An 18,401-nucleotide genomic window follows, 5' to 3' on the forward strand; every position below is an offset into this window, starting at 1 on the left:
GTCCCCTGCACTGGCAAGCGGATTCGTAACCACTGCGCCGCCAGGGAGGTCCTGGTTCATTGAATTTTGATGCAGATTACATTCATGTGACCATAATCACCATGAAGTCAAGATACAAACACTCCCATTACCTCAGAAAGTTCCCTCATGCCCCTTTTCAGTCAAATGCCCCTCCCAGAGGCAACCATTTTATTGATTTGTATCCCCTATTCTAGAACATCAATAAGCGTAATCATACAGAAGATAACCAAAAAAGGGGAGGAAATTGTAACAAGACATCCACAATTGCTACTCACTTTGAGCAAGACTGTGTTCAGACAAATCCTAGAACTGCAAGCTTAAAGTAAAGCAGAACAAAGTAACCAAGAAACCATTGGGCTCAGCATCTGGCAGGGATGGTTTTATCAGTGCCCGTCCTCTCCTCAGAGCCACCCAGCCAGCTGGCCAGCAGTAGTAACTTGTTCACCATCCCTCAGGGAACTAAAGCAGTGCATCCCAGAAATGATGCAGAGATGGCTGTTTTGCAGTGACCCAGCCTCTTCAAAGCACAGAAAACGTATTCTATCTCAAAAACCATGTGAGGCTCGCACTTGGACTACAAAATTGAGCTGGAATAGAAGGAGAAATGTAACATACATGTTGGTGTTTCCCCTGACCTGAATCAATGCTCCCTTCCAAACCATGGCTCACACAGAAGGACGGCACGTCCCCTCCTCAAGGAAGCGTGCCCAGCCCCACCACACACATATAATGAACTATCACATGAGCCCACTGAGGAAACATACCACTCTGAGACCCTCTGGCTGGTGGAAAGTATCAAGTTCAACATCTCCCCAAATCCCCCATAACAGAATAGTAACAGAAGGTTAGGATCTTACTGAATTCAGGCCTGTTTTTGCTACTTCCTATGTCAGTTTCTGGACTCAGTCACCCAGTCTCACATTTTCCAGGCTGCCAATATGGTATCTCTCCTTCCTTTCTTCCCTTTGCTGTCCTTAGCGGCACTGGCATCACAAAGATCATCCCCTTTGCTCCTCCTCACACCTGGACCCTCCCTCCGTGCTTCCATCTCATCTGTGCACAAAAATTAGTCAGGTGCTTTCCAGGTGTCCAGGAGAGGGGGCAGAACCTGCGTGCTGTTGGGCACAGGAACGCCCTTCTAGGAGATCACGTGACAGAGAGAGGTGTCTGGAGCCAAAGGGGTGTCGAGTTGAGGTCTGGGGGCAGAGTGAAGGGTGACTGTCCCATGCCGAGAGGGGGCACGTGTAACCAGTGGGAGTCAGGGCACGTTCCTGAGCTGACGGACAGCAGGTGGAAGAGGAGGCTACGGGGTGGGGGGTGGCGGGGGGCCCACACACACCTGGGGCAGGAGGAGTGGCAGCGGAGGGAGGCTAGCCCATGGAGGCAGGGATAACGGGGTCGCCCTGTGTCTCACCCTCCTCCTAGCCCCACAGGGCGCCCTGAGCTGAGTGCTCCTTCACTACACATGTCTGTTTTGGTCCTTCCACTCCTCCCAGTCTTTACTGTGACCTTCCTGTGTCATCACTGTCCCCTCTCAGCCTGGGCAGCTGGTCTCCCCAGGGCAGCCTCCCCACCTCCCTCCCTGGTGCCCTGGATAAGGGGACAGCTGATTTCTCCTCCCTCCTCCAGGCTGCACCCACATCTACTCTGCCCAACAGAACCAGGTAAAGGGCTGGTCTGGTTTCTCATGCTCAGTCCCTAAGGGCCCTGGAGCCCCCACTTCCTGCCTCTCCTGCGTCGCCAGGCCACGTGGAAGACCTTTGGGGAGGGAGGAGACAGCCGAGCTGGCACAGGTGTAGCCCCGGCTGAGCCCCCACCCATGGCACCATCACCACCACCGCCAGCCCTGGCGGTGCATCTCCACATCCCAGCTCATCTGAGCCGCGGCCCGTCGCCTCCTGCCAGCATCTCACAGAGCAGACAAGCAGCCACGCGGGCCCAGCCAGCCCACAGCATGGCGAGAAATAATCTGCGCTGTGTTATTTCCTTAAGCCACTAAGCTCAGGGTCATTTGTTAATTTGTTAAGCAGCAAAAGATAACTGGCGCCGTGTCTACAACTGGCTTCAATATCTTCCGTAACCTGCTTAGCCCTCGCTGTGCTCACGTGGACGCGCAGCCATATAGCTAGCAGTTACTTCAGGTAAAAAATCCTATATCTCATTTCTCGGAAGAAAACTAACACAGAAGAGGAGGCAGCCTCTACAGATCCCGTGACAGAGGCCGGCGGACTCATTCAATAGGGATACGGGACTGAGACGCAGGAGGAGGATGGTTATTTGGAGCTCCAGGGGATACAGGAGAGGAAGAAGGGGATGCATTATTCCTGGGGGCCGGGTCCCTGGATCCATCAGACAGAGACGGCTGTATCTTTGCTCCTTAAAATTCAGGTATGTATAGAATACTTGGTAACTCTTCATTAGCCAAAATATTAGGAACTCCAAACATTTTATTTATTGGGGTTTAAGGTCTCACAGATAAGACCCATCTCTTAAAGCCTCATTCTTAAGATTCTACCATACTATAATATTTATTCTTGATTTCAGATAAAAAAACTGAATTGGGAAGAACGAAAAGCATTATTGGCATGTCTTTTTTAAATTGTCAAACCCATCTTACTTGAAGCAGAAATCCTCATCATCAGGCCTGTGAGCACACGACTGCCATTAGTGAATGTTTACTCTTTGCCAAGTTCCACCCAAGCGTGCTATGTACATCTGCAGTCATCCTTCCAAACTCTGAGAGGCTGGCATTTCCCGCACTGGGCAAAGGAGGAATCTGAGACTTACAGACATAGTAAACATTACGGTTAAGATTTACACCCAGACTTGTTCAATCCTAACCCTTTGTCCTTAAGCAGTCAACGGCAATGCCCCTGTCATAGGCTGAATTGTGTTCCCCCAAAAGTCATCGGTTGAAGTCCTAATCCACGTGCTCAAGTATCTCTGAGTGAAACTGTATTTGGAGATAGTCTTTAAAGAGGTAACTAAGTTAAAATGAGGTCATTAGAATAGGCCCTAATCCAACATGACTAATGTCTTCATAAGAAGAGATGAGGACACAGACACACACAGAGGGAAACCTTGTGAGGACACAGGGAGAAGGTGGCCATCTGCAAGCCAAGGAGAGAGGCCTCAGGAGAAACCAACCCTGCAGACACCTGGATCTGGGACTTCCAGCCTCCAAGAGAAAATAAATTTCTGTTGTTTAAGTCACCCAGTCTGTGGTATTTTGTTCTGGCAGCCCTGGGCAACTAACATAGCCACCCCCAGGAAATAGATGAGCCAAGGAGAAGGCATGGGAACTCCTGTGCTTCTACTCAGTTGGGATCACTTACTCTGACCTGAGACATCTTTCAAAGCTCAGCTGCCTGAACTAATCTAAGAAACTGAAGAGTGGCAACAAATTAGAAGAGGTGTAGTCTTCTAGAGACAGGGCCAATGATTCAAATGAAATGTGATGTCAGTAAGAAAGAAAAAGAATTAAAAGGGAAAACAAGACTTGGAATACCCAGCCTTCTGGAAGGAGTCAGTGCAGGACAAACACATCAGCTGGTCCCGGGGGATGACCGTGGGCAGTGGCCGATGGCAGCACTGTTTCCTGAGTCAGGAAGGTACTTGGCTTCCTTCTTGTCCAGGTGGGACCAGAGGCAGCAGCCATCACTAGGAAATATCTTTCTTGTATATTAAGCTGGTTATCACATCCTAAGCCTTATTAGAAAGAAAGGTGCTGGGTTCCCTTTTTTGACTATGTAGTTTAGCAAATAATTTAATGCTTCTAGAAATTTACCCTACCTGGATATCTGCCTTCTGGGCTTCCACTCTACAAATTAGACAGTTTTGGATGACTAATGAATCCTTCCTTTCCTGACCTCAGGAGAAGGACTACATTTATTAGAACATGACTGCTATCTGCCTTTCTTCTGTCAGGTACAAGCTTCTGAGTGTGGCTAGAGATGACAGTCTCCTGTGCTCAGCTGCCCCACAGGGCTCTCCCAATGCCCAAAGGACACTGCATCAAATGAGGACCTGGGTCCAGAAAGTGGACTCCAGCCATGCGTCCCGTTGCCCAGCAACTTCTCGTGCTGTGACTGTAACTGCTGTCATTCAGGGGCAAAGGTATGGCCACATGCAAAAATGTCTCAGTGCCAACATGCACACAAGTACCTACACACCTGTAATGCACAGCCCTGTGGACATGGCCATCGGGGGCAGTGTGCTGGGCGCTGCAGGCCTGCGTGCCAGGACAGAGAACACTGGACATGGGACAGAGCTGCTTCCTACAAAGCCTCGTGGGGATCCACAGTCCCAAATTACAGATAATGTACTGGCATGGCTATAAAATACTCAAATATGCTTGATTGTTAAACACGTCCAAAAATAAACTCATTTTTCTCCTTTGTCCATTGTGCTTACCTGTTGTAGAGGAGAATGTCTGGCTTCCAGATCTGGCCATCTGGGAAACGAACCGTCTTCACGCCTGGATACTCTGACATATTCCACTGTAAATAGTGATCTATCCAAGACTGACAAACACAGAGGGCGGCATTAGCAGCACTTTGCTTCCTTGCCTGCTAATATATCTTATAAGAGATTATTAGATAAGTTCAAAACCAAAAAGAGTTCCAGACACTTATTTACATAATTGAGTTGCTATCTGTAAAATATATGGAAACTGGGAATTCAATAACCCCTTACAAAATGACCACGAATAGCAAAAAAATCACATTTAAGACCCTGCTGTCACCATGACTACAGTCAGAGGGTAGCATTAAAGTTAATTCCAGTTCACTGAATGCCCCCAAGCCTTCCCCTCCCATAGCAGATGGGTTTTTTCCTAGCCGAATGAAGAACTGTTTCGCTTTCAAAGTTCTCCATTGTAAAGACACTTTGGACAAATAAATTCATTATTTCAATTAGAACAAGAACCAAGCTGGAAAAATGAAGAATATTTATTTCCATGAAACAACTTCGTGCAGCTGCAGGGATACCTCTCAGAAATTTCTAAGGCACTGTTTTTGGATTTGAATTATTATTTTCATGTAGGAATAGTGCTTCTGACACCACAACTCAAAAATGCAAACATGGGTGTTGGCAGTAAAACAATGAATCAGCACATGAGGGTACAGGAAATATTTATAAACATGTGAACACAGGTGCATCTCTTTGGAGCTACGCCTGAAATTGGCTCTTGAGGGATCTTTGTGAGATGAAGGCCCATGTCTGGGGTCCTCCACCCCAGAACTATGCACTCCAGAGCTACCTGAGGTCCACTAGCTCTGTAAAGACTGCCCAGGTAGGACCCCACCTGCACTGCTGGACAACCAGCACCACCCAGCCAGGACCGCAGGGCTGCTGGGTTTGGACTCATCAGCTCCTACAGGTGTCCATAATCAGAGCAGATCCAGTAAAGGCCCCCATCCTGTATTCAGTCCCCCTGGGGCCACCTGCTCTGGAGTTCAAACTTTCTCAGATTTAAAAAGGTATGTGATGCAACACCCCAAGCTGGTCCAGGGACAACTCCCTATAATCAATCATTATTTCTGCAGCAAAACATGTATATTTTTACTGAGAAAATAAATGCATATCAATATCAGTTTGATGTAAAGTTATAAAAACAAAAACAAACAAACAAACCAAAAACCCTGTCATGTTCAGAGTTGCTGAGATTTGAGAACTGCAGCCAAGGGGCTGTGGGTCTAGAGCTACTGAAACTTGCAGCAGGGGTCAAAGGGCATGTCCCAGAGATCCCACCATCCTCTGGAAAGGGCAGGCAAGCATCCCAGTTCTGGGACTACCTGAAGTCAGACAAGAAGGAATATGCAGGCAAGTAACAGCATTTCACAGCCATGGACCATGAAAAAGAGGGTGTATTGATACTTAACGTGCTGAAGTATCATCTGGGGCATTTAGGATAGAGACCCACCAGGCCGATGTTTCTAATTAGACATGTGCAGCTGGGGAGGGTCTCTCCCACCCTCACCCTGCTGTGACAGGACAGCACAGCACCCAGAAAGGGCCAGACCTGTTCGAGCAGTTTTGCAGGAAGGCCTGGGTACCAGCCATGCTGTATCCGCTCCAGCGGCTCCAACTCTGCCCCATTTGCCCAGCGCTCCCTTCCTTCCTCTCGCCTGCTCTGGGCACAAGCCCTTATGTGCCCAACATCTGTGCTTTCCTGACCATGTCCTCATATCCAGCCCTGGGATGCTTCTCTGGCAGCTGATTATCACAGAGCCTTACACTGTCACCTTCCCCACCATGCTGCTCAGGGCCCCAGGGCCCCAAGAACTGTGCAGGAAGGTAGGTGTGGCAGGCAGACACCCATCTCCTCTGCCTGCTGAAATGATGGCCACAGGGCAAGGGGAAGCAGGGAAGAGGGAGCGCTCTGTTGGTCAAACTCAAACCTCTCCTAAGGGCACCTGATCTGAGCTGTAGGAAGCCTCCCTGGCAATTCCTCACCTCTCCCGTCTCCCCTACTCATGCTCTTACTTAGCTCCCTGTGCCCCAGGTCATGTATCCCGGCCATCCTGCCCACTCAGTGTCTGCTATGTGTACCATGCTCACCAGGATGCCGGGATGCCAGCATTACTATTCCTATTTACAAGAGAAATCTGAGGCCCAGAGAAGTGATATATTTTTTGTTGGTCACTGGATCAGGATTCAGAATGGCATTATTTGACTTCAAGCTGGGTGACTCCTGGGCTCTACCGTGGTTGGTTCTTTCCATCCAATCTGTCTGCACAGGCAGATTCTGCACCCCAACATGGTGGGCTGCTCATCATTCCTGAAGGCACTGCCCTTCTGGGGCTCTTCCTTAGTCCAAAGCCAAGCTGGGTCTCTCCCACCCTCACAGCAGAAAGAGGGGCTACCAGGAGCTTTGGAATCAGACAGGCGGGTTTGTACCAAGGCTCCGGCAGAGAACTGTGTGAGCTCTACCAGGTCAACCACCCTCTCTGTGCTGCAGTTTGCTCGTATGTGCCACACCTCATCAGGTGCTGTAAGGATGCAATGAGATAGTGTCACAGCAGGTAAGTCACATGGCCCTGGGAGGCACATGATACATCATGGCTTTAAAAGGAAGAGGGATCCCTCCCTTTCACAAAATTTCAAAGGACATGAGAGCTGTAATAACTGAGCTGAAGCCAAAGTGGAGAGAGCAAGGGCCAGCTCAGTGTCAGGAGGTGGATGGAGCAGGAACCTTGGTGCTGCGTTGTCCTGGGTTTGCATGAAGATTTCTTAAGAATGGATGTGGAAAGGGGCCCATAAACAAGTGTGGTGCGGGGGGAGTTTCTATCCTCCAAAGCACTGACTGCCCACTCAGATTGCAAGGCCCGGGAAGGCAGAGGCACTGAGCAAAATCTGTGCACAGACAGCAGCTGGCACGGCTTCCACACGTGGGCACCTGGAAACAGGCATGAACCTAGAAACGCCAACCCTCCCAGAGCTTCCCATCAGAAGAGGCTGCACTTTGCATTCTCTCCCTATTTCTGTGTGATTCCTTCTCATTAAGTCATCAAGATAAGATTACATGGGATGCTTAAGGGGGAACGCAGGGGAGGAAGGGGCCCTTGATCTAAAATGCACAGTAAGAATCCCACTCTTTCAGGGGTCTGAGAACTGGCCCTATTACAACCTGTCCTGGGCCCACAGGAAACTCTTTTTAAATGTGTGTGTGCACACAGAAAGCACACACAAAAAGTGTGTGTGCACACTTGCATGGAAATATTTAATGCAAGAAAGAAAGAAAGCAGAGAGTGAGAGCAAGTGAATGAAAGAGAAGAAAGGGAAAGTTTACTTCATTTTAAAAAAATACACTATGGTATAATAAGAAATATATTTGGCCTTTCTCCTTGGTTCCTGGCACAGAGTTCCTAAAACCCTGGGAACTTCCTGAGTGATCAGATGTCTTTTAAGCATATTTTTTATTCTAATGAGCTGGCTTAGGGTGGGGCCCCTAGTCAGCCTCAGGCCAGCAGAATACCTCTGGTCATCGGAAAGACCAGCCCTGCATTGGAGGGCGGGAACCCTTATCCCCACCCCACCCCAATCTCTGGGAAGAGAAGAGAGGCTGGAGACTGGGCTATGAAACTCTGAACAATAAGGCTCACATTGTAAAGCAACTATACTCCAATAAAAATTAATAATAACTGAATAAATAAACAAACAAACGATGCTGTTGGAGCGGGGGGAAAAAAAAACAAGGCTGGTGACCACATCAAGGTGCAGGGACAGTGACGGGGGTGGGGGGACAGACGTTCCACTCCTCCCCTCATACCTGCCCTGGCATCTCCTCCTTCAGCTGTGCATGAGCTGCATCCTTTATAATAAATTGGAAACATAGATGAAGGTTTCTCTTGAGTTCCAGGAGCTGTTCTAGAAAAATACTGCACCCAAGCGGGGTGTGGTGGGAAGGTCCGAATTTGAACTCAGCTGGACCGAAGTGTGGGTTACCTGGCTCCCCCATCTGCAGTTTGTGTCTCAAGTGGGGGCGGTTTGTGGGACTGAGCCCTTACCTCAAGGGACTAGACGCTAACTCAGAATAAAACTGAACTGCTGGACACCAAGGTCGAGTCCCGAGAATCACAGAACCAGCTATTGGATGGGCAGATGCCAAGCGCCTGGTGTCAGGAAACACCTCACACACACATGCTCTGAGCATTCTTCCCCGTCAACTGTTCTGATCTCAGAGGAAGAGAGTGGGCCTCCTCCTTCCTTCTGCCCTAAAACTTTCTTCTCTCAGTGGGACACACCGATTGAAACACCACCCTTAACCGTGGGTTACTCTTATGGCCCTAAGCAAGCCACCGACCTCTCATCTATGAGCATAACGTATGGCATTTCTATTTGTCAGAGAAAAGTGATAAAGAATGCAGAAATGAAGAAGGTAAGCATTTTAGAAATAAATATGGTTTAGACTCTAATATTCTATGATGCTATTCATTCCATCATTAGAATTAGGAGATAAAAAATAAGCATAAGAAGGACGGGAAACCTGAAACCAGAAGAATGGTCAAAATTCCAAAATTAAAGACAACAGATTTATTTTTAAAGCAACTACAAGTCTCTGGATGGCTCAAATGTCTCTTTAGAAACTGAAATGGCTTCTGTCATTTCTTCTCATAGATTAAATCAGATTATGTCTGACAGTCCTCCCCAAATGATAAAACTAATCTGCCAAGAAAATACACTAACTGCTTCCTCCTATGAATATAGAGGTAAACAGAAAGATCAGACACTTTCTCTTCCTTCAGATTATCTAAATAACTGGAAAGTCCTACAAATCAAGGGCAGGTAAGAGAAAGGAAAACACAATCAAGAAACTGTAGGTCAAAGAGAATGTTTTCTCTGCTTCTCTTTTTGAATGTATAGAAAATCCATCATTTGTATAATATTGACCTCAGAGTTTAAATACCTAGAGAAAAGATTATGTGGATTCAGGTTTTCAGAACAGGAATTCAGCAACATGAAATGAGAGGAGAGAAAAACCAATTGCTAAGAGCAATTTCCTGGGTCCTCTGTCCTCTCCTGTCCACATTTCTGCCCTCCCTCCCTGGGGACTCTGGCCTTGACCGTCTTCAGCATGGAGTCTCACTTCTTGTCTGTCTCCATAGCTGGGGCAGGCCAGGCTGGCCACCAGTTGGGAGAACACAAAGAGCAGGAATCAAGGTGGTCGTCTTACACATGGCTCTGGGGCAGCTTCCAAGGCTTGTCGGGGTGACATCTGAGTTCCCCATGGCCATGCTATGGCCGCAATAGGAATGCCATGGCTTTCCAGATGGAAACACTGGGTGGGGCAGAGGTTAGATAACTTTTAAGGTCTGCTCTAAATCCAAGATACTTGTGATTCCTTAAAATTCAGCTGGGAGCTACTGTTACAGCCGCTCCATGAGCTAAAGGGGCCAGATAAATGTGCCACCCAGCTTTATAAGGACATGCGCTACGAAGGCACCCAACTTGTTTTCCACAAGGTGGGCACCTGGAAAGAAGCACTAATTAGCAAGGTCACACCTAGAAACACTCGGGCTCCCTGATCATCACATTCAGAAGAGTCTGTGCCTTTCCTCCTCTCCCTCCCGTTTCTGTAAAGCAGAGATTTCTCCCACCTGCCAACTCCACGTCTACACAGCCAGCCTGCCTCCTGCCAATTCTCTAGGGAGGTACTTGGTCTTGATATTTGAACCTTCTTTAGAGTGTAAATTACACAGCCGGATTGGAAATGGTTTGCTGGGTAGAAACTGGGTCTCATCCTTTTCTGGGCCCCCCTACATGGCCTAGTTCAATGCTTTCCACAAAGCAGGTGCTTGAAAAGATTAGTTGAATAGGTACATGAGATAAAAAAGTGAGTTTTAAAACAAATGAAGCTGCAGATGCCTCTGCAGATGCAAGTCTTAATTAGAAATACACTGTGCTTGAAAGAAATTTAGAGGCTTCTGGTGACATCCTCCAAAGCAAGGATGTTTACTTATGGAGAACCTGAACTCAATACAGTAAGTAATAATCCAGTTACATTTTTCCTGGAAACCAACACCCTTGTAAAAAACACCAAATAATATACATTGCTGAAGATCAATCACTTACGGAGGGCTAAGAAACAGAGACTCAGGGAAACCTGACTGACATGCCAGAGGCAAATTCAGTGTGTCTCTCTCTCCATGAGAAAAATGCCCACAGCAGCTCTGCACTTTAGAGGGCTTGGGCAACAAGCAGTTTTATGTAAAAAAGGAAGCATTTGCATTATGCCCCAGGATTCCCAGAGCTATACCTTATATGACAGTCCTGAATGCAGGGGATGGGGGCGGAGGCTGCAGACCTGAAGGCATTACTGGCAATTCATTGACAGATACTCTTAGGATCTGTGCATTGCATTGTATGCAAATACTTTACCTTGAAAGAAAGAAAAAAAAAAAAACCTCTGAACTCTTGAGATCTCCATGAAATATGTGGGTGAAAGGGCACCACTGTCCACTATTCTACTTTGAGCTGCATTTCAAAATAAACTAGATGAATAGATTCCCAGATGTGGGATAAAGCAAGTATAGTAAAATGCTAATTATAGAATCCAGGAGGCAGGTATATGGGTGCGTGCTATAAATTCAACTCCTTGGTATAGTTGAAAATTCTCATCAAAAAAAATTGGGTAAAAGCATTACTCATAATATGTAGTAACCTGGGGGTTAGTGCTTTGCTTACACACAGCAAGATGAAGGTGAGTTTAAGTGAGAATGCAAGTGGAGAGATTGAGGACAGTAGGGCAGGGGGGCACTGCTCAGGGGAGCCTTGCCATAAAGGTTAAGAGGAACCAGGGAGTCACTGGGCAGGTTTACGGGGACAGACTGCATCATGTCTGTATGCTAAGGAGTGGCTCACAGACACTATTATGATGCTCCAGGCGATAGGGGCAGTTGTGAAAGCCCAGCTCTCAGCAGGTGCCAGGAGACAGGACCAAGCCCACTGAGGAAGGGCTGGCTTCCAGGGGAACACAGACCCTGTACCCCTGGCAAAGGAGGTATGCTGGAGTCGGCAAGCACAGGTGTGCAGGTGGGATCCACACACTGAAGAACGTTGCTTTAAATCCTGCAGGGGAGACTCTCAAAGGTTCCTACTTTATTCACTACAGGAAAGTTCTGCAAGTGGTCTGAGGCATAGCTAAGGGTACCCCTGGGACAAACAGCAGACAGTGTGAAGTAAATCCATTTTCTGTTTTCTATCCCTCAATGTCCACTTGTATCCAACTAAAACTCACCTGCCCAAGAATTGCCTGGGAGCATCCTTTGCCTCCAGGTTGAAGTATCCCCCTCCCACTTCACAAATAAAGACCTATTTCCCTTTTCTCAACTCTTACCTAGGGACACTGACCCAAGAAGCAAGAAAAAGTCCATTCAAAATACCAGTGTCTATGTCAATTTTGTTAAAAACTTGGGTGACAAATACTTTCAAAGGTCAGATGCATTTTGATTCTTTAAATTCTTTGTTTTCAGCAAAATTGAAGGAGAAACTAATCAAGTTGTCCACTGATACACCTTGATGAAAACTCTATTATTTTTGGCATGTAATCTGTAAGAAGTTCAAGGAACTGAGTAAACCTGTTGTTACAAAGTGCCTTTCATTCTGAACTATACATGTTACTACATCTATTTTTAAAAGTTATAGAATTGATAGTGAAATCTGTGTCAATGTCTCAGCTCTAGCAATAAAAATGTCATCTATGAATACATTAATGAATTTAAAATAAAGCCCCATCTTTTTTCCTTTTTTTTTCTTTTTTTATACAGCAGGTTCTTATTAGTCAACCATTTTATACGCATCACTGTATACATGTCAATCCCAATCTCCCAATTCATTACATCACCACCGCCACCACCACACCGCTTTCCCCCCTTGTATCCATACGTCTGTGCTCTACATCTGTGTCTCAGTTTCTGCCCTGCAAACCAGTTCATCTGTACCATTTTTCTAGGTTCCACATATATGCATTAATATACGATATTTGTTTTTCTCTTTCTGACTTACTTCACTCTATATGACAGTCTCTAGATCCATCCACGTCTCTAAAAATGATCCAATTTTGTTCCTTTTTATGGCTGAGTAATACTCCATTGTATATATGTACCACTTCTTCTTTATCCATTCGTCTGTTGATGGGCATTTAGGTTGCTTCCATGAACTGGCTATTGTATATAGAGCTGCAATAAACATTGGGGGGCATGTGTCTTTTTGAATTATGGTTTTCTCTGTGTATATGCCCAGTAGTGGGATTGCTGGGTCATATGGTAATTCTATTTTTATTTTTTTCAGGAACCTCCATACTATTCTCCGTAGCGGCTATATCAATTTACATTCCCACCAACAGTACAAGAGGGTTCCCTTTTCTCCACACCCTCTCCAACATTTCTTGATTGTAGATTTTCTGATGATGCTCATTCTAACTGCTGTGAGGTGATACCTCATTGTAGTTTTGACTTGCATTTCTCTAATAATTAGTGATGTTGAGCAGCTTTTCATGTGCTTTTTGGCCAACTGTTCGTCTTCTTTGAAGAAAAGTCTATTTAGGTCTTCTCCCCTTTTGGATTGGGTTGTTTCTTTAAATTGAGCTGCATGAGTTGTGTATATATTTTGGAGATTAATCCTTTCTCCGTTGATTTGTTTGCAAATATTTTCTTCCATTCTGAGAGTTGCCTTTTTGTCTTCTTTACGGTTTCCTTTGCTGTGCAAAAGCTTTGAAATTTCATTAGGTCCCATTTGTTTATCTTTGTTTTTATTTCCATTACTCTAGGAGGTGGATCAAAAAAGATCTTGCTGTGACTTAGGTCAAAGAGTGTTCTTCCTATGTTTTCCTCTAAGAGTTTTATAGTGTCCGGTCTTACATTTAGGTCTCAAATCCATTTTCAGTTTATTTTTGTGTATGGTGTTAGAGAGTGTTCTAATTTCATTCTTCTACATGTAGCTGTCCAGTTTTCCCAGCACCACTTATTGAAGAGACTGTCTTTTCCCCATGCTATATCCTTGCCTCCTTTGTCATAGATTAGTTGACCATAGGTGCCTGGGTTTAACTCTGGGCTTTCTACCTTGTTCCATTGATCTATATTTCTGTTATTGTGCCACTACCATATTGTCTTGATTACGGTAGCTTTGCAGTATAGTCTGAAGTCAGGGACTCTGATTCCCCCAGCTCCGTTTTTTTCTCTCAAGACTGCTTTGGCTATTCGGGGTCTTTTCTGTCTCCATGCAAATTTTAAGATTTTTTGTTCTAGTTCTGTAAAAAATGTCATTGGTAATTTGATAGGGGTGGCATTGAATCTGTAGATTGCTTTGGGTAGTATAGTCATTTTCACAATATTGATTCTTCCAATCCAAGAACATGGTATATCTCTCCATCTGTTGTATCACCTTTAATTTCTTTCATCAATGTCTTATAGTTTTGTGCGTACAGGTATTTTGTCACCCTAGGTAGGTTTATTCCTAGGTATTTTATATTTTGTTGCACTGGTAAATGGGAGTGTTCCCTTAATCTCTCTTTCAGATTTTTCATCATTAGTGTATAGGAATGCAAGAGATTTCTGTGCATTAATTTTGTATCCTGCTACTTTACCAAACTCAATGATTAGGTCTAGTAGTTTTCTGGTAACATGTTTAGGATTCTCTATGAATAGTACCATGCCATCTGCAAACACTGACAGTTTTACTTCTTCTTTTCCAATTTGTATTCCTTTTATTTCTTATTATTCTCTGATTGCCGTGGCTAGGACTTCCAGAACTATGTTAAATAATAGTGCTGAGAGTGGACATCCTTGTCTTGTTCCTGATCTTAGAGGAAATGCTTTTAGTTTTTCACCATTGAGAATGATGTTTGCTGTGGGCCTGTCATATATGGCCTTTACTATGTTGAGGTAGGTTCCCTCTATGCCCACTTTCTGGAGAGTTTTTATCATAAACAGGTGTTGAATTATGTTAAAAGCTTTTTCTGCATCTACTGAGATGCTCATATGGTTTTTATTCTTCAATTTGTTAATATGGTGTATCACATTGATTGATTTGCATATATTGAAGAATCCTTGCATCCCTGGGATAAATCCCACTTGACCATGGTGTATGATTCTTTTAATGTGTTGTTGGATTCTGTTTGCTAGTATTTTGTTGAGGAGTTTAGCGTCTATATTCATCCGTGATATTGGTTTTTAATTTTCTTTTTTTGTAGTCTCTTTGCCTGGTTTTGGTATCAGGGTGATGCTGGCCTCACAGAATGAGTTTGGGAGTGTTCCTTCCTCTGCAATTTTTTGGAAGAGTTTGAGAAGGATGGGTGTTAGCTCTTCTCTAAATGTTTGATAGAATTCACCTGTGAAGCCATCTGGTCCTGGACTTTGGTTTGTTGGAAGATTTTTAATCCCAGTTTCTATTTCATTACTTGTGATTGTTCTGTTCATATTTTCTGTTTCTTTCTGGTTCAGTCTTGGGAAGTTATATCTTTCTAAGAATTTGTCCATTTCTTCCAGGTTGTCCATTTTATTGGCATACAGTTGCTTGTAATAGTCTCTTAGGACACTTTGTATTTCTGCAGTGTCTGTTGTAACTTCTCCTTTTTCATTTCTAAATTTATTGTTTTGAGTCCTCTCCCTCTTTTTCTTGATGAGTCTGGTTAATGGTTTATCAATTTTGTTTATCTTCTCAAAGAACCAGCTTTTAGTTTTATTGATCTTTGCTATTTTCTTTGTTTCTACTTCATTTATTTCTGCTCTGATCTTTATGATTTCTTTCCTTCTGCTAACTTTCGGGTTTGTTTGTTCTTCTTTCCCTAGTTCCTTTTAGGTGTAAAGTTAGATTGATTATTTGAGATTTTTCTTGTTTCCTAAGGTAGGCTTGTATAGCTATAAACTTCCCTCTTTGAACTGCTTTTGCTGCATCCCATAGGTTTTGGATCGTCGTGTTTTCATTGTCATTTGTCTCTAGGTATTTTTTGATTTCCTCTTTGATTTCTTCAGTGACCTCTTGGTTATTTAGTAACGTATTGTTTAGCCTCCATGTGTTTGTGTTTTTGACGTTTTTTTCCCTTTACTTTATTTCTAATCTCATAGTGTTGTGTTCAGAAAAGATGCCTGACATGATTTCAACTTTCTTAAATTTACTGAGGCTGGATTTGTGACGCAAGATGTGATCTATACTGGAGAATGTTCCATGCGCACTTGAGAAGAAAGTGTAATCTGCTGTTTTGGGATGGAATGTGCTATAAATATCAATTAAATCTATCTGGTCTATTGTGTCATTTAAAGCTTCTGTTTCTTTATTAATTTTCTGTTTGGATGATCCGTCCACTGGTGTAAGTGAGGTTTTAAAGTCTCCCACTATTAGTGTGTTACTGTCAGTTTCCTCTTTTAGAGCTGTTCGCAGTTGTCTTATGTATTGAGGTGCTCTTATGTTGGGTGCATATATATTTATAAGTTATATCTTCTTCTTGGATTGATCCCTTGATCATTATGTAGTGTCCTTCCTTGTCTCTTGTAACATTCTTTTTTTTAAAGTGTATTTTATCTGATATGAGTATAGCTACTCCAGCTTTCTTTTGATTTCCACTTGCATGGAATATCTTTCTCCAACCCCTGACTTTCAGTCTGTATGTGTTCCTAGGTCTGAAGTGGGTCTCTTGTAGACAGCATATATATGGGACTTGTTTTTGTATCCATTCAGCAAGCCTGTGTCTTTTGGTTGGAGCATGTAATCCATTCACGTTTAAGGTAATTATCAATATGTATGTTCCTATTACCATTTTCTTAATTGTGTTGGGTTTGGTTTCGTAGGCCCTTTTCTTCTCTTGTGTTTCCCACTTAGAGAAGTTCCTTTAGCATTTGTTGTAGAGCTGGTTTGGTGGTGCTGAATTCTCTTAGCTTTTGCTTGTCTGTAAAGCTTTTGATTTATCCATCGAATCTGAATGAGATCCTTGCTGGGTAGAGTAATCTTGGTTGTAGGTTCTTCCCTTTCATCACTTTAAGTAGATCATGCCACTCCCTTCTGGCTTGTAGAGTTTCTGCTGAGAAATCAGCTGTTAACCTTATGGGAGTTCCCATGTATGTTATTTGTCATTTTTCCCTTGCGGCTATCAATAATTTTTCTTTGCCTTTAATTTTTGCCAGTCTGATTACTATGTGTCTCACTGTGTTTCTCCTTCTGTTTATCCTGTATGGGACTCACTGCACTTCCTGGACTTGGGTGGCTATTTCCTTTCCCGTGTTAGGGAAGTTTTCAACTATAATCTCTTCAAATATTTTCTTCGGTCCTTTCTCTCTCTCTCTTCCTTCTGCGACCCCTATAATGCAAATGTTGTTGTGTTTAACTGTTGTCCCAGATGTCTCTTAGGCCGTCTTTATTTATTTTCATTCTTTTTTCTTTATTCTCTTCTGTAGCAGTGAATTCCACCATTTTGTCTTCCAGGTCACTTATCCGTTATTCTGCCTCAGTTATTCTGCTATTGATTCCTTCTAGTGTATTTTTCATTTCAGTTATTTTATTGTTCTCTGTTCTTTAATTCTTCTAGATCTTTGTTAAATATTTCTTGCATCTTCTCGATCTTTGCCTCCATTCTTTTTCCAAGGTCCTGGATCATATTCACTATCATTATTCCGAATTCTTTTTCTGGATTGTTGCCTACCTCCACTTCATTTAGTTGTTTTTCTGGGGTTTTATCTTGTTCCTTCATCTGGTACATAGCCCTCTGCCTTTTCATCTTGTCTTTCTGTGAATGTGGTTTTTGTTCCACAGGCTGCAGGTTTGTAGTTCTTCTTGCTTCTGCTGTCTGCCCTCTGGTGGATGAGGCTATCTAAGAGGCTTGTGCAAGGTTCCTGATGGGAGGGACTGGTGGTGGGTAGAGCTGGCTGTTTCTCTGGTGGGAAGAGCTCAGTAGAACTTTAATCCGCTTGTCTGCTGATGGGTGGGGCTGTGTTCCCTCCCTGCTGGTTGTTTGGCCTGAGGCAACCCAACACTGGAGCCTACCAGGGCTCCTTGGTGGGGCTAATGGCAGACTCTGAGAGGGTACACACCAAGGAGTACTTCCCAGAACTTCTGCTGCCAGTGTCCTTGTCCCAACAGTGAGACAGAGCTACCCCCTACCTCTGCAGGAGACCCTCCAACACCAGCAGGTAGGTCTGGTTCAGTCTCCTACGGGGTCACTGCTCCTTTCTGTGGGTCCCGACGCACACACTACTTTGTGTGTGCCCTCCAAGGGTGGAGTCTCTGTTTCCCCCAGTCCTGTTGAAGTCCTGCAATCAAATCCTGCTAGCCTTCAAAGTCTGATTCTCTAGGAATTCCTCCTCGCATTGCCAGATGCCCAGGTTTGGAAGCCTGAATTGAGGTTCAGAACCTTCACTCCAGTGGGTGGACTTCTGTGGTATAAGTGTTCTCCAGTTTGTGAGTCACCCAGCCAGCAGTTATGGGATTTGATTTTATTGTGATTGTGCCCCTCCTACCATCACATTGTGGCTTCTCCTTTGTCTTTGGATGTGGGGTATCTTTTTTGTTGAGTTCCGGTGTCTTCCTGTCGATGATTGTTCAGCAGTTAGTTTTGCTTCTGGTGTTCTCACAAGAGGGAGTGAGAGCACATCCTTCTACTCCGCCATCTTGAAACAATCTCTTCCAAAGCCCCATCTTTGGTAGAGAGGTAGATTTCCCATTTTTTATGTTTAATAATTATTTATTAAGATTTGTAATTAGTGTCACCTTGAGGAATTATGTACCATTAATCACTATAATCCTAAATCTATCCAGAAGAAAAATTCTTAACACTTATTTTCTGAAGGAATAATTTTTATGTAAATATTTACATTTGAGAGAACCAAGACAGAATGATTAATATAAGAGTTTCAAACATAAAGTTATATCACATTTGGATAAAATTCTGT

At 44.2% G+C, this 18,401-nt stretch overlaps 1 protein-coding gene across 1 annotated transcript in view; it reads right to left on the reverse strand.

Moving 5' to 3' along the window:
* CHRNA7 (cholinergic receptor nicotinic alpha 7 subunit) overlaps positions 1 to 18,401 on the reverse strand; it is a 130,069-nt gene that overhangs the window by 57,124 nt on the left and 54,544 nt on the right. Inside the window, exon 4 of the mRNA XM_060095113.1 lies at positions 4,435 to 4,544. Coding sequence (XP_059951096.1) covers positions 4,435 to 4,544 — 110 coding nt within the window. The remainder of the gene's footprint in view (positions 1 to 4,434; positions 4,545 to 18,401) is intronic.

The sequence above is a fragment of the Mesoplodon densirostris genome, chromosome 4 (assembly GCF_025265405.1).
Source record: "Mesoplodon densirostris isolate mMesDen1 chromosome 4, mMesDen1 primary haplotype, whole genome shotgun sequence".
Lineage (NCBI taxonomy): Eukaryota > Metazoa > Chordata > Mammalia > Artiodactyla > Ziphiidae > Mesoplodon > Mesoplodon densirostris.